Below are 25,327 nucleotides of genomic sequence, written 5' to 3'. Positions count from 1 at the left end.
AACTGTGCATTATAAAATATTACCAAGAGAAAACGTATTCTGTGCCATGAAATGAGCCTCAATAAACTTAAAAGGATTCAAGTCATAGAAAGTATGCTTTCTGACCACAATGGAATTAAATTAGACATCACTAACAGAAAGATCCTTGGAAAATCCTCAAGTAATTGGGAACTCAACAACACACTTCTAGACAATCCATGGATCAAAAGAGAAATCAGAAAGTATTTTAACTGAATGAAAATGAAAACGCAGCATATCAAAATCTGTGGGATATAGCTAAAGCAATACCTGGGGAGAATTTATAACCATAAACATCTGCCATAGAAAAAAGAAAACTCTCAAATCAATGACCAGAACTTCCACCATAACAAACTAGAAAAGCAAGACCAAATGAAACCAAATGAAATCCAAAGCAATCCAAAGAAAGGAAATAAAGACCAGAACAGAAATAAAATGAAGTAATATTGTATGATTCCATTTACATGAAGTATCTAGAATAAGCAAAGTCAGACAAAGTAGAGTATAACAGTGGCTGGGGGAAGAGAGAATGGAGAGTTACTGCATAAAGAGTAAAAGAGTTTTGTTTTGGGTGATGAAAAAGTTTTAGTAATAGAAGGGACTGATGGTAGCAGAACATTGTAAAAATAATGCCATTGAGTTGTACACTTAAAAAACTGGTTAAAATGGCAAACTTTACGCTATATATGTTATCACAATGGTAAGGAAAAAATAGTAGAAAAATATAAAAACAAGATGCTGGTTCTTTGAGAAGATAAATTTGATAAGCCTCTATCCAGACTAATTAGGAAAAAGAAAAGTGAAAATACACAAATTCTCACAATCAGGAATGAAAGAAGAGACAACACGACAGAGTCACATATACTAAAAGCATAAGGAGGGACACGGACATGGCTAAACTGATAAAGAGTGTCCCCCTACCATATGGAGGGTCCAGGGTTTGACATCCAAGGCCTCCTGACCTGTGTGGTAAGCTGGCCCATGTGCAGTGCTGCCCCGTGCAAAGAGTGCCATGCCACTCAGAGGTGCTTCTGTGGAAAGGTGCCCCATGCACAAGGAGTGTGCCCTGCACACACAGAGAGCTGATGCAGCAAGACAATGCAATAAAAAAGAGACGCAGTTTCCTGGTACCTCCTGACATTGCCAAGTGGACACAGAACACACAGACAGTGGGGGGGGGGGGGGGGGAGAGGAAGGGGAGAGAAATAAATAAATCTTAAAAAAAAAAATAAGGAAATATTATGACCAACTTTCTGCCAATAAACTCAACAACTTAGATGAGATGGACAGATTCCATAAAAGACACAAATGACCAAAGCTCACTCAAGAAGAAAAAGATAATCTGAATAGCTCTGTACCTAGTAAAGAAATTGGATTTGTAGTTAAAAACTTTCCCACAATGAAAACTCCAGGTTCAGATGGCTTGACCATGAAATTCTACAAAATATTTAAGGAAGAAATAATACTGATTATTTCTACACAAACTCTTTCAGAAAACTGAAGAGGGAGGAATTCTTCCCAACTCATCCCATGAGGTCAATATTACCCTGACACTAAATCCTGGTAAAAACTTTATAAGTAAAGAAAACTATAGACTAATAATCCTCACAGACATAGATACAAAATTTCTCAACAGAATTTTAGCAAACCAAATCCAACAATTTAGAAAAAAATAATGCATCATGACCAAGCGGAATGTGCCAAAGGAATGCAAAGTTGGTTTAACATTGAAAAATCAATACAATAAATACAGAAAAAGATTTGACAAAATCCAGCATCCATGCCTGATTAAAAACATCTTAGTAAACTTTAGTAAACTAAGAATACAAGGGAACTTCCTCAATCTGATTCAAAGCTATCTACAAAAAACCTGGAGCTAATATTTTGCTTAACAGCAAAAGATTAACTGCTTTCCCCCTAGGATTGGGGTTGGTGAATGAAAGCTCACTGCCTATTTTGACAGAAGCACAGTCATGACCATCCATTTACTTATTATCTAAGTTTAATTTACAGGTACAATGACAGAAATGAATAGTTGCAACAGAGATCACATGATCCACAGTCTCAAATATTTACATTTTAGCCCTTTAAGAAAAAGTTTGCTGGCCCCAGCCCTAAGGTCAAGTACAAGACAAGGATGTCTGCTCTCATCACTTCTGTTCAACCTTGCACTGGAGTTTCTAGTGAGTATGATAAGGAAAGATAAATAAGAGGCAACCAGGTCAAAAGGGCAAAATAAAAGTGTCTTTAGTTGCAGATGGCATAACTGTCTCTGTAGAAAACATGATAAATTTACAAAAAGCAACTAGTACTTAAAATTGAATTTTGTTGGGAAACGGACTTTGGCCCAGTGGTTAGGGTGTCCGCCTACCATATGGGAGGTCCGCGGTTCAAACCCCGGGCCTCCTTGACCCGTGTGGAGCTGGCCATGCGCAGTGCTGATGCGCGCAAGGAGTGCCGTGCCACGCAAGGGTGTCCCCCGCGTGGGGGAGCCCCCATGCGCAAGGAGTGCGCCCGTGAGGAAAGCCGCCCAGTGTGAAAAGAAAGTTCAGCCTGCCCAGGAATGGCGCCGCCCACACTTCCTGTGCCACTGACGACAACAGAAGCGGACAAAGAAACAAAAGCAGACAAAGAAACAAGACACAGCAAATAGACACCAAGAACAGACAACCAGGGGAGGGGGGGAAATTAAATAAATAAATAAATCTTTAAAATAAAATTGAATTTTGCAAGGTCAGAGAATATAAAAACAATATACAAAAATCAACTTTATTTCTATATACTTCCAATGAATAATCAAAAAACAAGATTAAGAAGGCAATTTCATTTACAATAGCGTCAAAAAGAATGAAATACTTAGGAATAAATTTAACCAAAGAGAAGCAAGACTTTTTCATTGAAAACTGCAAAATACTGCAGAGGGAAATTAAAGATCTAAGTAAATGGTGAGACATCCTATGTTCATAAATCAAAAGACTCTATAACACACTAAATTGATCTACAGGCTCAATGCAACCCAATCAAAACCCAGAACACTTTTCTGCAGTAATTGACAAGCTGGTCTTAAAATGTGCATGGAAAGGCAAAGAAGACAGAATAGTCAAAATATAACTTAGAAAAAGAATATTGCAGGATTTAACCTATCTGATTTCAAAACAATATAAAGCTATATATTCAGTGATTTCTATACTTGGCATAAGGATAGAAACAAAGAAATATAGAAAGAGGAGAGAAGACCAAGTTCAGAAACAAACCCTTACATTTATGGTGAACTGATTTTATTCAAAGGTGCCAAGGTATTTCAACAAGGGAATCATCTTTTCTACAAATGGTGCCGGATACCCATATACAGAAAAATTAACATAGACCCTTACCTCACACCTCATACCATATACAAAAAGTAATTTGAAATAAGACCAGAGGCCTAAATTTAAGAAAACTATAAAACTTGAAAACACACACACAAAGAAGAACTATCTTTTTTACCGAATTAAGCAAAGATTTCTTAGACATGACATCAAAATCACAATCCATTACCAAAAAAGATAATAATAATAATCTGAACTTTATAAAAAATAAAATCTCTGTCTTGCAAAGATAACTGTTAAAAAAATAAAACGATAAGTCACAGATAGGGAGAAAATCTCCAGAGTTTGGTTCCCAGTGCCTCCTGAAAACAAAAAAAAAAAGGGGGAGAATGTAAAACCCCAGATCTTTACAATGGCTTACATAACATGACACCTGTTATATCTACGATGATGCACATAACTTCTAGTCATTTCACTCCAGCCTCCTTGCTATTCCTTGACTTGCCTTTTGGCTCATCCCACTTTCTAGAAGGCTTTCTCCAGATATCCCCATGGCTCCCTGACTACCTTCATGCCTTTATTCAAGATAATTCAATCAATGGGAAAGACCAGTCTCTTAAACAAATGGTGCTGGGAAAACTGTATCTACATATGAAAGAATGAAGTTGGACACTTCCCTCACCCTATATGTAAAAATGAACCCAAAATACACCATAGACCTAAATGCTTTTTACTTTTAACTCTTGTTAAAACTACAGAACTCTTAGAAGAAAACATTAGGAGTGAATTTTCACGAGCTTGGGCTGAGCAAAGCCTTCTCAGTACGACTCCAAAAGCACAAGGAACGAAAGAAAGAAAGAAATTGCACTTCATCAAAATGAAAATCTCTTGTGCTTCACGGGGCACCATTAACAAAGTGAAAAGATAACCTGTAGAATAGGAGAAAATATTTGCTCATTATATATCTGAATAAGGGACTGGTATCCACAAAATGTACAGAAATCAAAGTGTGGTCTTCCTATTTAGTGATTCTGAAACAAGCTCTGGACCGCTACTGTTTGGCCTCTGCCGCAGGCTAGGAAGTGGCAAATGCCCCCAAAGCAGGAAGAAAGACAGGGCTCAACTCAGTGGGTTTTCTTTCTCTCTGCAATTTTGACTCTTCAAATCCTGTTAGCCTTGGTTTCTTCAATGACTTCAAAGAGATTTCTTTCTTTTTTTGGTATTTTAATCAGTTTTTATATTAGTTCTCATCAGAGGTTCGATGTGTTATTCCAGCATAATCATAAACAGAAGTCCACGTTGAGCTTTAATTACTAATGTGTGTTTTAATGACTAACCAGCCCACAAACTTCCTGCATAAGGGGACTACCTTTTTTTTTTTTTTTTTTGAGGTACTGGGCCTGAGGACTGAACCTAGGATCTTGCATGTGGGAAGCTGGTGCTCAATCACTGAGGGCATGAGCTCCCCTGAGTTGGTTTATTTTGTTTGCTTGTTTTCAGGAGGCACTGGGGACCAAAACCAGGACCTCCCACATGGAAAGCAGGCACTCAACCATTTGAACCACATCTGATCCTGGGACTACCGTTTTATTAACTGATTTCACGTCTGTGTCCAGCACACTACCTGATACACAGCTTAATATGTATTTTGTGAATTAACTTTTTTTTTTTTTAAGATTTATTTATTTAATTTTCCCCCCTCCCCCGGTTGTCTGTTCTTGGTGTCTATTTGCTGCGTCTTGTTTCTTTGTCCGCTTCTGTTGTCATCAGCGTCACTGGAAGTGTGGGCGGCGCCATTCCTGGGCAGGCTGCACTTTCTTTTCACGATGGGTGGCTCTCCTCACGGGCGCACTCCTTGCGCGTGGGGCTCCCTTACGCGGGGGACACCCTTGCGTGGCACGGCACTCCTTGCGCGCATCAGCACTGCACATGGGCCAGCTCCACACAGGTCAAGGAGGCCTGGGGTTTGAATGCAGACCTCCCATGTGGTAGACGGATGCCATAACCACTGGGCCAAGTCCGTTTCCCAATTAACTTTTATTGTAAGGGAAAAAAGGTGCTAGAAAGCAAGTAAGGCATAGCACACAAACAAATCACTCCTAAACCATTCAATTCTATCAATTCTCCTAATTACTATGTACTAATCTTTACTAAGAAATGTCCAAATTCTTCTTTTTTTGGCCCCAGCACTAATGAGAACATCCCTTAATAATACTGCACATTCTTAATGCTTACTTGAGATTAAATTACCTCAGGCAGGACTGAATTCTTTTGTTATCTTTTATTAAAATCACTTTGTACTAGATTAAGTGATTTCATTATCCTTTGGATTTGACCAATCCATTTCTAGGTCTGGCATTTATCTGCAAACAATGTGTTTATTGAGCCCAAATGACACTCTAAAATTAACCTTTAGAAGCTCCTTGAGTGTACTCAATTAGGTTTTCCAGAACAAGAAAACTATGGTACAAGCGAAGCTGTAAATTTAAAATTTAGAAGCAAAGAGAAGTTTACTGAAGGTATAAATTATTTTCTCTATGACTGATAATGATAGCAAAATGTTATCTTGTACTGTCAATCCCTAAAGAAAGAGCTAAGAGAAATGAAAGTGGTTATCCCTGGAAGCAGGAATTGCAGAGGTGAGGGAACAGGTTAGCCGAGTATCACTTTTTCAACTATGAACACTTAAGAATCGAGTTAATTGCATATTTACATAACATATAAATTTAAAAACATAACTGGGTACCAACCGAGACATTGATTGGTTTAGAAAAAAGGAAGGCTCAATCCTTAAAGCAATAGTTCTGAGGGGGCTTACGTAAACGCCACGGACTTACACTGCAGCTTGAGCGGTCACTTATCCTTGGGGGTGGGGGTGGGGAGGGAGTTGTCCTCAGCCCCACATCTGTAAACCTTACAGTAAATCAGAAAGTCAAGACCCTTTCAACACTTAATATTCCCGTATTCTACAACTTCAGTGAACAGTAAGTGGCAGGGCACAATTTAAAAGAGAAAAATGTATTTGTTAGATAAAAGGCAAACGCACAGGGGCTTGCACTCTAATGGATGGCTAACAAAATTACGGTGATTAGTACAATAATTTTAGGATGATTCTTATGAGAGTTAAAGAAAGATGATATGGGTATTAGGGAATCTATCTCCGTTGATTAGACAGCTCCTATGACATAAAGCAGGCACGGACCAAACATTAATAACCCCTCCGGGGCCTGAAAGGGGAGTCTGTGCTAAGTGTCACGTAAGGGCTCGTGCTCTGGTGAGCTATTCAAGTGTCACAACCTGCTCTTTCCTGTAGATTGTATGCTGTCAGAGACTAAAGGACTCATCCCAAACTGCTGGCTCCATAGGACGGGTGTGCTTGTACTCTTCACAGCTACATAAGGAAAGGGCTCTGGCACTTCCTCCTTGGCCGTTGACAAATTAAGGGCTCTTTCAGTTCAAAAAGATTATGTGTTTCAGATTGCCTGATTTTTAACCCACAGAACTTAAAAAAAAAAAAAATCTGCATCCTGTCTACTTTAACATGGCGAACAGATTATCTGTCTTCTAGGGGAAAAAAAGGTCAAACCAACAAAAAAGCCATAAATATATATTATTACAGAAGAGTCCACAGGCAGTAAAGAAGCAGGGAATTGGGTTTATAGCACAAGACAGTCCAGTGTCTGAAGTTTTTCCGCTATGTATGGCTAACCATCACCAAGTCAAGGAAAATAACTTAAAATTATAAATTGATGCTCTTAAGTGAGTTGTGTTATTGTTTTTCTAAAACATAACACAACATAAAGATCTTAAAATCAGAGAACCAGATAATATGAACTGGAGGGAACCAAGAGACATTATAATGCTTGAATTAATCAACTTGATGCATGACAAAGTTCTTATAACATCAAATGTTATAAGACTAATTTAGGTGGCTTCCACTTTTTGGCTATTATGAATAATGTGGCTATGGACATTCATATTCAAGTTTTTACGTGGACATGTTTTCAATTCTCTCAGGTACATACCTAGGAATAGGAATGCTGCGTCACTCACAATTCTATGTTTAACTTTTTCAGGAACTATGAAAATGGTACAGAGAATGCAGGGGAGAGTTCCAAATTCGCCACATCCATCCTTGCCAATACTTATCATTCACCGTTCCCTACCCCCTTTTAGTACAGTCTTCTTATTGAACATGATACAGAATTTCATTGTGGTTTAGATTTGTATTCTCCTAATGACTAAGCTGTTGAACATCTTTTCGTGTGTTTATTGGCATTGAGATTGTCTTCTGCAAAGAAATGTCTATTCAGGGAAGCGGACTTGGCCCAGTGTTTAGGGCATCCGTCTACCACATGGGAGGTCTGCGGTTCAAAGCCTGGGCCTCCTTGACTTGTGTGCAGCTGGCCCATGAGCAGTACTGATGCACACAAGGAGTGCCCTGCCACGCAGGGGTGTTCCCTGCGTAGGGGAGCCCCACGCGCAAGGAGTGCGCCCTGTAAGGAGAGACGCCCAGAGCAAAAGAAAGTGCAGCCTGCCCAAGAATAGTGCCACACACATGGAGAGCTGACGCAGCAAGATGATGCAACCAAAAAGAAACAGATTCCTGTGCTGCTGACAACAACAGAAGCCAACAAAGATGACGGCAGCAAATAGACACAAAGAACAGACAACTGGGGTGGGGGGGGAGGGGAGAGAAATAAATAAACCTTTTTTTTTTAAAAAAAAAAAAAAAGAAATGTCTGTTCAAATCTTTTGCCCATTTTAAAACTGGGTTGTCTTTTTATTGCTGAGTTGTTAAGAACTTTTTATATAATCTGAATACCAACCAGATCCTTACCAGATAGGTGATTTGCAACTATTTTCTCCCATTCTGTGGGTTATCTTTTCACTTTCTTTTTTTTTTTTTAAACTTTCTTGATAGGGTCCTTTGGAAGCGGACTTGGCCCGGTGATTAGAGCGTCCACCTACCACACGTCCTTGACCCGTGTGGAGCTGGCCCATGCGCAGTGCTGATGCACGCAAAGAGTGCTGTGCCATGCACGGGTGTCCCCCGTGTATGGGAGCCCTTTGCGCAAGGAGTGCACCCCGTAAGGATTGCCGCCCAGCGCAAAAGAAAGTGCAGTGTGCCCAAGAATGGCGCCACACACACGGAGAGCTGACACAGCAAGATGACGCAACAAGAAGAGACATAGATTTCTAGTGCCTCTGATAAGGACAGAAGTGGTCACAGAAAAACACACAGCAAATGGACACACAGAGCAGACAACTGGGGGAAGGGGGGGAGAGAAAAAAAAATTTGATAAGGCCCTCTGATGGACAAAACTTTTTAGTTTTGATGAAGTCCAATCAATCTTTTTTTTTTCTTTGACTGTTATACTTTTGGCGTCATACCTAAAAAAAACCACCGCCTGATTCAAGGCCACACAGATTTACACCTTTGTTTTCTTCTAAAAAGTTTACAGTTTTAGTTCTCTGTTTAGGTCTCTGAACAATTTTGAGTTTATTATTGTGTATGGGGTGAGGTACGGATCCAACTTCATTCTTTTCCATATGGACATCCAATCATTCTAGCACCATGTACTGAAAACACTATTCTTTCCTCATTGGATTGTCTTGGCTCCCCTGTTATAAATCATTTGACTATAAATGTGAGGGGTTTTTCCCAGACTCTCAACTCTATTTAATTGATCTATAAGTCTATCCTTATGCCAGTACCACACAATCTTGATTTCTGTAGCTTTGTAATAAGTTTTTAAACTGGGAAGTAGGAATACACCAATTTTATTCTTTTTCAAAAATGTTTTACTATTCTTGACCCCAGTAATTCCATAAGAATTTAAAGGTCTGCAAATTTTGGAAAAATGCCATGTGGGATTTTGGTAGGGATTTAGTTGAATCCATAGATCAATTTTTGTAGTACTGCCATGTAAACACTGTTAAGCCTTTCAATCCACAAACAAGGATATCTTTCTAGGTTATTTAGATCTTCTTTAATATTATTCAATATTTTGTAGTTTTCAGTGTACAAGTTTCATGTGTCCTTGGTTAAATTTATTCCTAAGTATTTTATTCTTTTGGATGCTATTGTAAATGAACTTGTTTTTGTAATTTCATTTCCAGACTTTTCATTGTTGGTATCTAGAAACTCAATTAATTTTTTAATATTGATCTTGTAGCATATAACTTTGCTGAACTTGTTTATTGCTCCAATAGGGTTGTTGTTGTTTTTTGTAGATTCTCTAGTGTTTTCTATATACAATGTCATCTGCAAATAGTGTATTAGTCGGCCAAAGGGGTGCTGATGCAAAGTATCAGAACTTTGCTGGCTTTTATAAAGGGTATTTATTTGGAGAGATGAGGTACTTTCTCACCCAAAGTCTGTTGCCACATGTTGCCACAAGATGGCGGGCGACATCTGCGAGGGTTCAGCTTTCCTTTTTCCTCTTAAGACTCTGTAGTCCCAGCTTCTTTCTATCTCAGCTGTAGGCTGATATAAGGCTTGGTCTCTCTTCCAGGGGCTTATTTCTTTCTGGGCTCAAATGCTCTGTTCTCTTCACAAGGCCAGCTGTAGACTATCAGGCTCATCTCTCTTCCTGGGGCCTCAGTCATGTCTAATGCTAGGTCTCTCTTCCTCTGTGTTCTTCCTCTCTGTGTCTACTTCCCTGAGTCTGTTTTATCAGTCCACCAAAGGGACTGGTGCACTCTAATGACGTGGTTGAATCAAAGTCCTAATCTCAACATAATTTAATCAGATGTCTCAGCTGAGTCTAATATAATCAGAGGGTTATCATGCCCAGAGGAACAGGCCAGTTTACAAACATAATCTATATCTCTTTTTGGAATTCATAAATAACATCAATCTGACACAGTTAGTTTTACTTCTTCCTTTCTAATCTGTATGCCTTTTGTTTCTTTTTCCTTGCCCAATTGTCCTAGCTAGAAACTCCAGTAAAATGTTGAATAGAAATTCCTGATTTGGGGGGCAGAAAGTTTTAAGTCTTTCACCAATAAGTATGATGTTAGCTGTGGGTTTTTCAGAGTGAGAAAGGCTCCTTCAATTCCTATTTGTTGAGTGTTTTTATCATGAAAGGGCGCTGGATTTTGTCAAGTGCTTTTTTTTATATCTATTAAGATGATCATGTGTTTTTTTTCTTTTATTCTGTTAACATGGTAGATGACATTGATTGATTTTATTAGGTTGAACCGACCTTGAATTCCTGGGATAAATATCACTTGGTCCTGGTGTGTATTAGTAATTATTTTTAGATATTGCTAGATTCTGTGTGTCAGTATTTAGTTAAGGATTTCTGCATCTATATTCATAGATATATTTGGTCTATAGTTTTTTTCTTATAGTGTCTTTGCCTGGCTTGGGTATCAAGGTAATAGTGGCCTTGTATAGTCAGTTAGGAAGTGTTCATATTAATGCTTCTTTTAACGTTGGGTAGAATTCACCAGTGAAGCCATCTGGTCCTGGGTTTTTCTTAGTTGGAAGCTTTTTGATTAGTAATTTAACCTCTTTAAGTTGTTAGATATCAACTTAGACTTTCCATTTCTTCTTGGGTCAGCTTTGGTACTTTATGTATTTCTAGTAATTTGTCCATTTCCTCTAGATTATCCAGTTTTTTGGCATACAACGATCCATAGTATTCCCTTATAATTCTTTTTATTTCTGTAAAGTTAGTAGTGTAGTCATTTTTGTTGAACTTTCCAAAGAACTAACGTTTGTTTTCATTTATCTTCTGAAATTTTCTAGTCTTTATTTATTTCTGTTCTAATCTTTATTATTTCCTTCTGCTTGATTTGGGTTTAGTTTGCTTTTATTTTTTAGTTGCTTAAAGTGGAAGATTAGGTTATTGATCTGAGATTTTTCTTCTTTTTAAAGATAGGCATTTAAAGCTATAAATTTCCTCTTGAGCAATGTTTTCATTGTACCCCATTAAGTTCTGGTATATTGCGTTTTCCTTCTTCTCAAAGTATTTCCTAATTTCCCTTGTGATTTTTTTTGCCCATTGGTTATTTAAGAAGCATATGACTTAATTTCCACAAATCTGTGAATTTTCCAAATTTCCTATTAATAATTTCTAAATTCATTTCACTGTGGTTGGAGAAGATCCTTTGATTTCAATCATTTTAAATTTACTAGACTTCGTTTTATGGCCTAACATATGGTCTGTCCTGGAGAACAACATTTCATAGACATATGAGAAGAATGTGTGTTCTGCTGTTGTTGGGTGGAATGTTCTATAGATGTCTGATGGGTGTAGTTGATACAGAGTATTGTTTGAGTCTTTTATTTTCTTGATGATTTTTTGACTAATTTCATCCTAATCACTTAATTTTAACAATTATGCAGCACAGTCATCTTCAGAATTCAGGGTATCTTTTTAAAGTTAAATGAATACAAGAATACAGAATAAGAATTCCCTTCTTATGTTGTGGTTCTGTGCAGTTGCAGCAATAAAGAAAAATGGCTGCAAAGCTGGGAAGTTCTCTTGATAACTAAAATAATGTTAGGACACTGGAAACCTAAGCTGTATTTTCTAGCTGTCTAATGTAAACAATTTAGAGGTTTTCATTTTGTGTGGAATTAGCATTTCCTCTCTAGATACCGTATTTATTATCACTTAAAATAAGACCTGAATTGAATACTGAAAGGGGGAGGGAAGGAGGGAGGGAGGTAGAGAGAAAGAGGCAACATACAGACAGGGGAGGAAAGGACAGGCTGTTATAACAGTCCAAATATAAAAAGATTAAGGCACAATCGAATGATGACAGCACAATAGGAAAGGAAAAACTGTGAAAAACAAGTTAGCCAAGAGAAAATTGTAAACATAATAATCAAACTATTAATTTTAAGTAAAATAAATATATTTTTGCTAAGTACAGATGAAACTGCATAGAAAGTATTTAACCTGGACTTAAACAAGAACGTGTTGTAATAGCTGAATAAAAGAGTACTGGTAAGATCTGCTATTCTGAAAAGATAAATTTATTTTATCAAAGTTCAAATAGGACCATGGGAATGTGTTCCTAAAATTCAGTACAGGGCTCCTCATTTCTATGTGAGCTAGGACAAAAGAACCACAGGATTACCTGATAACCTTCTGTTTTCTTCTGACACCACTTCAGCAAGGCATTCCTCTTTGATCCTCCATATTCTCTTGCCAATGCTGACAGAGGGTCCTTCCGTTCTTCCCTGATAAGTGAAAAAAAAGAAGGCAAAGTTGGAATATTTTTGTGAAATACTTTTTATTTGCATACCAGAATAAGCCAGAAATCCAACAGTGGGAAAAGAACATTAATAGTTTGCACTCTTGAATAGGATGAAGGCACATACTAAGGCCATCAAAGAGCAAGATCTATATTTTCATTTATTTGACTATAGTCATCATTTTTTAGTTTACGGTCACACAAACAAATCATTTTAAGAAGTCTTTGCTATCTGAAGTCCCAGAGAGGGACTCTACTCATTAACCACACAGAAAGTGGCAAAGGCTCAGGACAGTGTGTGCTCACAATTAAGGGGACGCGTTCTAATATGTTCAGAAGGGGGAGAAAAAGCAACCCTTGCTACTGTCTTTCATTCAATCTTACCTTTCAAAAATCTTTATGCTTTGGTTTGGTTTTACTCATTTCTGTTGCCAATCTCTTATAGCCTATGTCATTTTACCTTTTTTTTTCTTTATTTATTTTTCTCCCCTTCCCCCCGGCCCCAGCTGTGTCCATTCGCTGTGTGTTCTGTGTCAGCAGCACCACTCCTGGGCAGGCTGTGCTTTTTTTGCACTAGGTGGTTCTCCTTATGGGGTGCACTCTTTGCGCGTGGGCTCCCCTATGTGGGGGACACCCCTGTGTGGCCTGGCACTCCTTGCGCATCAGCACTGCGCGTGGGCCAGCTCCACACGGGTTAGGAGGCCCTGGGTTTGAACCCTGGACCTCCCATGTGGTAGGTGGATGCTTTATCCGTTGAGCCAATTCCGCTTCCCCATTTCACCATTTTAAAAATTGCTTATTGTAAATGCAAAGGACACAGCTATGCAAGTTGGAGGATTATATGGCAGTTCCTGTCTTCAAGGAGCTTACCACTGGGGGAAGCAAATAAGACAGACAAAAGATGACATTTATAACATCCAAAAATGTTTCAGTTGTGTTTACTCCTAAGTTGCACACTCTTTATTGACTGCAGGTATTTAGAATTTTGCCTTGCACAGACAATGGGACTTTTGTGTAAACTCACTCATTCACTCGATACCTCCTAATGAACACTGCTGTGACAGGCAGTGTGTGGGGGTAGGGCAAATGACAGGGAACAAAATGGGGCCCTTGCCCCTTGAAAGAACTTCAGAGTTTATTGAAGGGTAGACACATTATAGAAGTTAAAAAAAAAAGTATATAGAGAGAAGCAGGTGCCCAATAAAACATGATACATACTATTAAGAAAAAAAAAATCAATGGTGATACCTAACTCATTTTAAAAATTCTATGTATGTTATTTATGGTGCTGTTAATTGCCCTGCAGGTAGAATAAAATTTCTTCCCTAGATAAGATACTGGATCAAAGGAGATTCTCTGATCACCCCTGTGATGGGACAGAGGCATAGGACCGAAATCATCCAGCACTAAATCTTCTGCTTTGGAAGTAGAAAAGAGCACCGAAGAATACCCAGAAAGGAGAGGGCTTTGCAATATAACCCACTCCCTGACAAGTAGCATGTTCTTAAAGCCTGGCCTATTTCTCGGTGATTATAAGTAATTCTGAGACTCTAGCTAGCCCCATGCCCTGTCCACCTAACAGTGCAGCCACCATCCTAGAGGTTATGATGTTTTGAGGGGCTTAGTATTCCTTCCACCACACTGCTGTCAATCACCTTCAAGGTACATTAAGAAATCCAAGAGTACATATTTAGAACTGAAGTTCTTCCAACTAAGGTACGCTGAAATGGCACCAATTTTTATCTCAGAGCCAAAAGCAAAATGCCATATTTATTTCAACACAAGGTTAGATTGCTGCATGAAGAAATATACTTTTATGTTTATATGCCAATCCCCCCAATTCCTGTTTTGGTTTAAAAATTGCCTAAATAGGGAAACGGACTTGGCCCAGTGGTTAGGGCTTCCGTCTACCACATGGGAGGTCCGCAGTTCAAACCCCAGGCCTCCTTGACCCATGTGGAGCTGGCCCACACGCAGTACTGATGCGCGCAAAGGAGTGCCGTGCCACGCAAGGGTGTCCCCCGCGTAGGGGAACCCCACGTGCAAGGAGTGCGCCCTGTATCGAGAGCCGCCTAGCGCGAAGGAGAATGCAGCCTGCCCAGGAATGGCGCCACCCACACTTCCCCTGCTGCTGATAACAGAAGCAGACAAAGAAACAAGACGCAGCAAAAGACACAGAGAACAGACAACCAGGGGAGGAGGGGGGGGAATTAAATAAATAAATCTTTAAAAAAAAAAAATTGCCTAAATAAAAGGGCTGCTGACAGGTTCAAAGAAGTTGGTTTAAAACAAAAACAAAAACAAAAAAACCCCTGAACATAGGGAGAGAGAACGAAGATAACGTTAAAATCTGTGCATGAATATTAAAAGGCAAGCCAAAAAAACAGTCCAATCACATGCAGTAATTACTACAAAATGTGAAAGGCTTACTCTGGCTTGAGCCAGGTCCACTTTGTTATAAAAACAGCTCAAGAAATATCAGAGAAGGGAAGTGGACTTGGCCCAGTGGTTAGGGCGTCCGTCTATCACACGGGAGGTCCACTGTTCAAACCCCAGGCCTCCCTGACCCGTGTGCAGCTGGCCCAAGTGCAGTGCTGTTGTGTGCGAGGAGTGCCCTGCCACGCAGGGGTGTCCCCCGCATAGGGGAGCTCCACGCACAAGGAGTGCGCCCCGTAAGGAGAGCCGCCCAGCGCGGAAGAAAGTGCAGCCTGCTTAGGAATGGTGCCGCACACACGGAGAGCTGACACAACAATATGACACACAAAAAAGAAACACACATTCCTGTGCCACTGACAACAGAAGCAGACAAATAAGAACATGCAGCAGACAGACACAGAGAACAAACAACTGGGGTGGGGGAGGGGAAAAGGGGAGAGAAATAAAATAAATAAATCTTAAAAAAAAAAAAATAAGAAATATCAGAGAAGAGTGAAATTTCACAGACACAAGAACAAGCTGCAGAAAAGAGGCCCCTAAAGAGGATTCTCCATCTCTAAAATGGAGGAAAAAAGTCCACGTTTGAAGATGAGGAAGCCAAGGCTGGGAGATGTTGAATGGCTTGTATGAAATCAGAGCTCCTTAGTGGGAGAGCCAGAGAGACTGGGTACCCTGCTTCCCTGGCCAGTGCCTTTCCTCACAACAAAAGGACAGCAGCTTTCCCAGAATGGGCCAGTAGAGACTTTGAAATCACCCTGTACTCTGTTCCTTGCTCCTTTGCTGCACTCTTACGGGACAGCACTATTTAAAAAGGCTGTTGTTCCCTTAGGGGCAGGACTTTAAAATATGCTGAGAAGCCAAATACTTCATTTTTACCTTGAACATATAGATATATAGCTAAATTTCTGAAACCCATTTCTATATCTCCTTTGAGTGTTCTTTTTGTTGTTGTTGTTTTAAAGCAGTTTTGTTGAGATATATTCACATACCATAAGATCTATCCAAAGTGTTCAATCAATGGCTTTTAGTATAATCACAATGTTGTGTATTCATCACTACAAAAAATTTTAAAACAATTTCATTACTCCAAAAAGAAAAACTCTATAGTCCATAGCCGTCACCTCTCAATCCCTTTATCCTTTCCCCAGCACTATGTAATTACTAATCTAATTCCATCTTTATAAATTGATTTACACTTACATTTTATATAAATGGAATCATATAATATGTAGTACTTTGTGTCCAGTTTTTTTCACTTGGCAAGTTTTTATTTAATTTTTTGCCTGATATTAACATCATATAACATTAACAGACACTTGCTCAGTTTCAAAGAAAAACAGTCTTATATATGTAATATTATCCATATTTATATTTCACATGAGGTTTTACTATGCTATATAGTCCCATGTTACATTTTTTTATCTTTCTAGTGATATACTACCTTAGACTTTCCCTTTTAATACCTGTCCTACTCATATAATAGCACACTAGTTACAAACTGTGTTGTGCTTTCACTTTTTCTTTTCATTTCCAAAGATTAACAAACAACCACTTTACCAATTCTATACAGGTTAACTCTCAGCTTTCCATTTTTAATCACATTCTATTTTCTGGTTGACCTATATTCTAGTTATTAACTCCAGGAAATAACACAATACATTTGGTTCTAAATGTGCAATCATATAGCATTTGTCCTTTTGTGTCTGGTTAGCTATTCAACAGTTGTTTCTCACCCCGACAAACAATGCATGGCTAAATTTCTGACATCAATTTTTTTTCTACTCTTAGTCCAAAGATGCTTCTGACACTGAGAAATAAAAATAAAATATACATTGACATTTTCAGGTACTGTTTATCAATGATGAATGTGGCACATGTTCTGAGTCTCCAGGCTAAATAATTAGCACCATCTACTCCTACTCTTTCATTCCTTTTATACAAATCTGTTGCCAAAGTTAATCATCTGTCCCTTTGGAAAACCTCCAAATCCAATCTTCAGCCTTCACCATTTCTACTGCTATCACTCTGGTCTAGAACTTGATGACTTTGTCCCAGAAACGTTATAATATCCTCTTACCTGGTTTCCCAGACTTCTGTACAGAATAGAATAATCCTTGAATCATCTTCTCACACCAATTTTTTTTAATGCCACTTTATAACTTCCACTACCTCAAAGTCAAATTCCTCATTTTGACTTTAAAGACGTTCTATCACCTAGCCACACACCACCTCTGCAACCTCCTCCTCCTACCCTGCTGGGGTAGGTACACCCTCTTCTAGACTTCTAAATCCATCCTTGCAGAATCTGCAGCACCACCCCTTGGCAGCCAGCCCCTCCCTCTCTGCTTGGTTCACCCTTCTGTATATTCACCAAAGCTACTGATCTTGCCAAAAATGTTCCCCAAGCCTACAGACAAACAATCCTTGGCCCCACTCAAATTCCACCTCGTCTGGGAAGTCTTCCCTAACTACTTGACCCATAGCCCATGATTTTAATTCCCCAATTTACTTTTGTGCACCACTGTTCTCTAATTAAAACAAACAAACAAACAAACAAACAAAAAAGCAACTCAGGAAAGGAACTGCCTCTTTCACTTTTCAGCATTTCCTAAAACAGCTTACCTAATTCTGAGCAGAGAACAGGAGATCACTAAACAATAACACAAGAGAAAGAACAACCTGATCATTTACTCTTCAAAGGCTGCCTACCTTATCCGGCTTCGGGTGGTGGGAGTCACGGATGCCGTGGGGGAAGAGGAGAGGGAGAGCTGTGGCGACGTGGTTCCCATAGCCATGAGCGAGGCTGGAGATGCGCCTTCTGGGGCGGAGATGTCCCGCTTCATCTCTTCACTACTTCGTCGAGACACTGATTGTGAGAAAGAGTCATTAGGCATTCCCTAGCAAAAATCTTTTTGATGGAATTCTTGAGATACTTTCTTCTGAAGTTTCCAAAAAGCACATGCACTGAACCTTACATCCTTGAGGGCAAAGGGCATGCCTTACACATCCTGATGACATTCACATACCCAGCACACAGTGGGTATACCATAAACTTTTATGTAAGCACTCACCCCTGCCTGATGCTCACAATTAAAATCAATACAATGACCCTTCTGAATTTAGCCAAAAACCCTGCTAAGAAAGGACAGAAAAAGATGCTTCATGACAGGGCAATGCTTAATTCTAGGTCAGGCCATTTTTTAAATGACATCAATCAATGAGACAGAAAACCAAAATGTGCCACTAATGGGAAACAGCAACAATCAAATAAGACCTACTCTGAAAGCCAAACGTGTTAAGACAATGTACCTCTTTAGGATGACAGAAAGCTCCCCCGACAGTTGGTAAGTAGAAGCAGCTACTTCAGCCTTTGCTAACAGAGACACAACTAAGGCACCTTTTGACAAGGTGGCACCAAGTGCCACCAGGTGTTTGAGACACTGGGCTGTGCACAAGGTGGGCAGTGAGATGTGAGACTAAGTTTCTGACCTCAGGCAGGCTCTCCCTGACCTCAGAAGATGCCGGGAATGCAAGAAGCATATACAGTATCACCCCGTGTGGGTTTTTTTTTTTTTTTTTAAGGTACTGAGGGGCCAGGGATTGAACTTGGGACCTTGTATGAGGGAAGCCGGCACTCAAGCACTGAGCTACACCAGCTCAGCTCCCCCTATGCTGGTTTAAACACAATGTTGCCCACCAGTGATTCCCCCCCATCACCCACAGATTATTGAAACTGTTCTTCTTTTATTTGCTAAAATGTTCTTGATGATTTCAGGACAATCATAAGCAGAGTATAACTTTCTCCTATTAAATGGTTCTAGAATGCCTTCCTTTACTAAAAAGGCTCTAGAATGATATGCTTGTACATTTCTGGTCTAATTTTATAATTATTCTTGTTTTTTCCCCCCCTTGAATTGTAAGAGCTCTTTAAGTCTCAAACCAGCAGCTTCTTTTAAGTGGTGTGCTCAGAAATTAGATGATAAAACCTTTTAGGATTTCATATATAATAGAAAAAATACATTGAGAAAGAATCTGAAGAATGCTGTTACACAAAAACACCAAGGAAAAGGCCCTGGTATCTGGGCTTTGTGATGGTTCTTTAAGCTGATCAATAGGACTTTCCCACTGATTTAAAGCCCTCGCTAGAGTTTGAAAAAGAAATTGTACTAAGTTTAACTTGTAGAAGTGGGACATTAACTGTAATAAGGCAGGTTATAGGGGTTTCCCCTTTTTGGGTCCAATTTCTAATTGAAAGACCCCATAAGTAATGTGCTGATTAAGGGAAAAGAACACAAACAACTGATAAATTGAAGACTTAGCACCAGAAAATAAGGTCAGCCCATCACATTTTTAGTTACAGGATGGCATTATCATATTGGAAAATTTGGGCTTCCAGAGAATTCTTGGCATACCCTGAAGTAATGCTTCAAAATCAGTCATGACAAACCTTGGGATAAATATTCTAATCATTCACAATTATGTCAACTTTTTACGAAGCTGTGTTTACAGCATATTATCAGCATACCATCTAACATACTGTAGGCACTTAATAAATATTTGTTAAATGAATGGAACTACTGAATTTTTGTTATCTCTTCTTAAATCCAGGCAGTGAATGAAATCTGATTTCTATATAAACATCTGAAAATTCAATAGGGCAAATTCAGAGTTAAAATAATCAACTCAAAGTGCTAAAGAAGCAAGTAAAGTCAAGTAAGTCCAAAGGAAAAATATTCAGTATCATTATGAAAACTTCTGGAAGAGTCTCTTCAAAGGAAATTTCAGATAGAAAAGGGTATTACCTGAGATAGTCTTGGCACTTTCTATGGCAGGGACTCTCGGCAGAGAAGCGGGTCTGCTTGTTGAAGGTGTTCTTAATAGATGTTCTGCACAAAGTAGTGAGGGACACAATAAAGAACTCTGATTTATTTCTCTAAGTCTTGAGGGACCTCCTTCTTCACAACTGAGGTTACTCCAACAATTTCCCCACTGACTCTATTTACCAAAATAACATTCGTAGACAAGGAACACAGTAAAACATTTCATGCAACCTATTTTTTCTGTGAATGAGACACCCTACACAAGTGAATGCTTCCAGTTCACTGACTACCACTTACCTCTTTGATGCATTTCAATGATAATTCAGAGTTCCCCTGTTTCCTTTAGGTATAAAATGAAAACTAAATAAAAGTCTTGTCCTTATGTGCTTATAAGTAGTAGGAAGCCTCAAATATATACAACCAGAAGACAAGTCAGGATAAGGTAATTACAGTAACAAAACAAAGTGCCATGAAACCACAGAGGAAGAAGCCATTTACTTTGGCAGTATCTGTGCATCTCTGCCAGTATCCCTGGCAGCAGGGAAGGCTTCAAAAACCCAGTGACATGAAGCTGGTCCTTACCTGCAGAGAAGAGGGCTAGGGAATGGTATTTCAGCCAGATGATAATATGAGCAAAGGTACAAGGAAGTTCAACTTAAGAGAATAAAGAAACCCGCATATGCCTAAGATCCAGGGTTTGTGGGAAACAGAGGGGAGGGCTGGAAAAGGGGCTCTAAAGAGAAGACGAGGATCATGGCTGAGAGCCTTCATTACGTGGCATGTGGACTTTAGTCCAAGGGGAATAAAGACACGTCAAACACTTCTGAGCGTTCAGGGAAGTCTTACCCTGTTCTACTCCTCTCTTGTTCTCTAAACACAAGCTGTTCTGGGATGTTTTTAGTTCTTTGGTCTAGGCACAGGCTGTTCCCTGCCCTCCAAAACTTCTTGTTCTCTTCCACTCTTGACATAGCCTGGCTAATTTTATCATCCTTTAGATCTCACCTTGAACATCCCTTCTTCAGGGACTGCTGGCATCAGACTTCCAAACACAGACCAGGTGGGGTCCCCTTTTGACTCCCCACTTCCTGCATACTACTTACTTAGGCTTCCTTTAAGCCAGGACACGTGGAGGCAAGGCCAAGGATGAACTAGATGTGTTCCGTCTGGTATTTTATGGATGTAACTGAGCTGGGGGAAAACACTAGCCCTTTCCAGTTAATGAAGACTACTACCTGCCTGGCTGTCTAAGAATGTCCATATCACAAACATATTTCAATAGGGGGAGGAGGCCAAATTCATTATATACTCATCAAACAGATCATGCACCACTTCTATTTAAAAAATGACAATTAAAATAAAAAAACACTCCCGCTCAAAATATGATGTAGGGGAAACTATGTACAACTGTATGCCAACAAGCTAGATAACCTAGATGAAATGGACACATTTCTAGAAATATACAATTTCTGACTCTAGAAGAAATAGAAGATCTCAACAGACCAACAAGAGATTCAATCAGTGATAAAAAAACCTCCCAATAAAAAAAAGCCCAGTACCAAACAGCTTCACTGGTAAATTTTACCAAACATTCCAAGAAGAATTAACACCAATCCCACTGAAACTCTTCCAAAGAACTGAGGAGAGGGAATACTTTTTAACTCATTCTATGAGGCCAACATCACCCTCATACCAAAGCTAGACAGAGATAACACAAGAAAAGAAAATTACAGACCAATATCCCATGTAAAAATCCTCAACAAAATACTAGCAAACCAAATCCAACCGCACATTAAAAGAATCATACACCATGATCCAGTGGGATTTACTCCAGGAATGCAAGGGTAGTTCAGCATAAGGAAATCTATTAATGAAATACAAACATTAACAGAATGAAGGATAAAAAAATGACATGATAATCTCAATTGACACAGAAAAGGCATCTGACAAAATCCTGCACCCCTTCTTGATAAAAAACACTTAGGAAACTAGGTACAGAAGGAAACATCAGGGAAGTAGATTTGGCTCAACTGATAGAGCTCCGCCTATCACAGGGGAGGTCCAGGGTTCAAACCCAGGGCCTCCTGACCCATGTGGTGAGCTGGCCCATGCACAGTGCTGATGAGCGCAAGGAATGCCCTGCCATGCAGGGGTGTCCCCCGCATAACGGAGTCCCACGTGCAAGGAGTGTGCCCCATAAGGAGAGCCATCCCGTGCAAAAAAAAGCGCAGCCTGCCCAGGAGTGGCGCCACACAGAGAGCTGACGCAGCAAGATGACACAACAAAAAGAGACACAGATTTCTGGTGCCTGACTAGAATACAAGTGGACCCGAGAAGAACACACAGCAAATGGACACAGAGAGCAGACAACTGGGGTGGGGAGGGGAGAAAAATAAATAAAAAATAAATCTTGAAAAAAAAAAAAGGAAACGCCTTCAACGTGATATAGGATATATATGAAAAGCTCATAGCTAGCATCCTATTTAATGGTGAAAGACTGAAGTTTCCCTCTAAGATCAGGAACAATCTTAGATGTACCTGTCATTATAGTTATTCAACAATGTACTAGGAAGCTCTAGCTAGAGTACTTAGACAACAGAAAAAAATTCAAGGAAAATTGGAAAGGAAGAGGTAAAACTTTTCCTATTTGGAGAGGACATGATGCTTATACAGAGAATCCTGAAAAGTTCACAAGAAAGCTTCTGAAACTAACAGATGAATCAGCAAAGTGGCAGGATACATGATCAACACATTAAAAAAAACAAAACCAAAACGCACACACACACAAAACAGTCATCCTCCTATCCACTAGTAATGAACAATCTGAGGAGAAAATCAAGAAAAATTTCCACTTACAAAAGCAATAAAAGAGTCAAATATCTAGGAATAAATTTAACCAAGGCTGTAAAGGACTTATATACCAAAAACTACAAAAATATTCCTAAAACAAATCAAAGACCTAAATAAATGGAAGGACATTCCATATTCATGGATTAGAAGGCTTTAAGATGTCAGTTCTATCCTGTGATTTACAGATCGCAATCTGTAAATTAGAAATGGAAATGCCAATCACCAAGTTTATATGGAAGGATAAGGGGCCCCAAATAGCCAAAACCACCTTGAAAAAGAAGAATGACGTTGAAGGGATCACAATTCCTGATTTTAAAACTTAAAGCAGACTTGGCCCAATGGATAGGGCGTCCGCCTACCACATGGGAGGTTCGCAGTTCAAACCCTGGGCGTCCTTGACACGTGTGGAGCTGGCCCACACGCAGTGCTGTTGTGCGCAAGGAGTGCTGTGCCATGCAGGGGTGTCCCCTGTGTAGGGGAGCCCCACACGCAAGGAGTATGCCCCGTAAGGGCACGAAAGAAAGTGCAGCCTGCCCAAGAATGGCACTGCACACACGGAGAGCTGACACAACAAGATGACACAACAAGAAGAAACACAGATTCCCAGTGCCACTGACAAGGACAGAAGCGGTCACAGAAGAACACACAGCAAATGGACATAGAGAGTAGACAACTGGGAGGAGGGGAGGGGAGAGAAATAAATAAAAAATAATAAATCTTTAAAAAAAATAAAACTTATTACAGGGGAAGCGGCTGTGGCTCAATCAGTTGGGCTCCCACCTACCATATGGGAGGCCCTCGGTTTGCATCCCAAGGCCTCCTTGTGAAGGCAGGCTCACCTGCACACTGCGGAGAGCCACTGGCCCACAAGCACTGCGCATAGCTGATTCAGCAAGGTGGTGCAACAAAAAGAGAGACAAGCAAAAAAACACAAAGGAGCATGCAGCGAATGGACATAGAAAGCAAACAACAAGCAAGCTGCAAGGGGGGGAATAAATAAAAACTAAATACAGATACACAAAAGAATGCATAGTAAATGGACCCAGAGCACACAGCAAGCAAGCTGCAAGGGGGGGTGGGGTGGGGCGCGCGAGAACAGGAAAAAAAACAAAAAACTTATTATAGGCAAGTGGATGTAGCTCAGTGGCTGAGCACCTGCTTCCCATGTACGAGATCCTGAGTTCAATCCCCAATACCTCCTAAAATAAACAAACAAAATTCATTACAAAGCTACAGTAATCAAAACAGCATGGTACTGGCACAAGGACAGACATATAGACCAATGGAATCAAATTAGGAGTTCAGAAATAAACCGTCATGTCTATGATCAACTGATTTTTGACAAGGGTGCCAACTCTACTTTGTTGGGAAAGAATAATCTCTTCAACAAATGGTGCTAAGAAAACTGGATGTCCATACATAAACAAATGAAGGTAGACCCCTATCTTAAACCACACACAAATATTAACTCAAAATGGATCAAAGACTTAAATATATGAAACAAAACTAAAAAACTCCTAGAAGGAAACATAGGGAAACATTTTCAGGACCTTCTGTTAGCAAACAGTTTCTAAGACTTTACACCCAAAACATAAGCATCGAAAGAAAAAATAAATGGAACCTCATCAAAATTAAGAACTGTTGTACATCAAAGGACTTTATCATGAAAATAAAAGAAGAAAACTACAGAGTGGGAGAAAAAATTTGGAAACCACATATTCACTAAGGGTTAATATTCAAAACGTATAAAGGAAGCCTACAAATAGTCAACAAAAAGACAAATCAAATTTTAAAATGGACAAAAGAATTGAAAAGACAGTTCTCAAGCACATAAAAAGTGTTCAACATCATTAGCCATTAGGGAAATGCAAATCAAAATCACAATAAGATACCATTTCAAACCCACTAGGAATGGCCACTGTTTTTTTTTTTTAAATGGAAAATAGAAGTTGTTGGAGAGGATGTGGAGAAAGAGGTGTACTTGTTCATTATTGGTGGGAATGTAAAATAATGCAGGGGCTGTGGGAAACAGCTTGGCTGCTCTTCAGAAAGTATGGAATTAACCATGATCTGGCAATCCCAGTTCTTGGTATATACGTCCAAGAATTGAAAGCAGAGACTTCAACAGATTTACTGTACACAGATGTTCATAGCAGCAATATTTACAATTGCCAAAAGATGGAAGCACCCCAAGTGTCCACCAACAAATAAACAAAATATGATATATACATAAAATGGAATATTATTCAGCTGTAAAAAGGAATGAAGTTCTGACACATGCGACATGAGCCTTGAAGGCATTATATTGAGAAAGAAGCCTGACACAAAAGACAAACATTGGGAAGCAGATGTGGCTCAAGTGATTGGGCTTCTACCTACAATATGAGAGGACTAGTTTGATCTCTGGGGCCTCCTGGTTTAAAAAAAAAGCATGCCCACATGTGAGCCAGTGCCTGTGCAAGTAAGTCACGCAGCAAGATGATGACACAACAAAAAAAAAGGACAAATATCAATGATCTCGCTGATATGAAATAATTAGAATAAGCAAATTCATAGTCAGAAACTAGAATGCAGGTTACCGGGGGCTGGGATGGGGGTAGGGAATGGGAAGTTAATGCTTGGTTAATACAGAGTTTCTGTTCGAGGTGACAGAAAAGTTTTGGTAACAAATGGTGATGGCAG

At 39.5% G+C, this 25,327-nt stretch overlaps 1 protein-coding gene across 3 annotated transcripts in view; it reads right to left on the bottom strand.

The window, feature by feature from the left end:
- The window catches only part of SPECC1L (sperm antigen with calponin homology and coiled-coil domains 1 like), a 177,276-nt gene that overhangs the window by 27,153 nt on the left and 124,796 nt on the right, over positions 1-25,327 (bottom strand). For all 3 annotated transcript variants that reach the window (XM_004467699.5, XM_004467698.5, XM_012528691.3), the window contains exons 11-13: positions 19,781-19,864; positions 17,688-17,844; positions 12,426-12,528 (exon numbers count right to left, since the gene is read on the bottom strand). In XM_004467699.5, coding sequence (XP_004467756.1) covers positions 12,426-12,528; positions 17,688-17,844; positions 19,781-19,864 — 344 coding nt within the window. The remainder of the gene's footprint in view (positions 1-12,425; positions 12,529-17,687; positions 17,845-19,780; positions 19,865-25,327) is intronic.

Source organism: Dasypus novemcinctus, chromosome 19 (genome assembly GCF_030445035.2).
Source record: "Dasypus novemcinctus isolate mDasNov1 chromosome 19, mDasNov1.1.hap2, whole genome shotgun sequence".
Classification (NCBI taxonomy): domain Eukaryota; kingdom Metazoa; phylum Chordata; class Mammalia; order Cingulata; family Dasypodidae; genus Dasypus; species Dasypus novemcinctus.
Note: the sequence above shows the minus strand (reverse complement) of the source record. Positions and strands in the feature narration are given on the sequence as shown.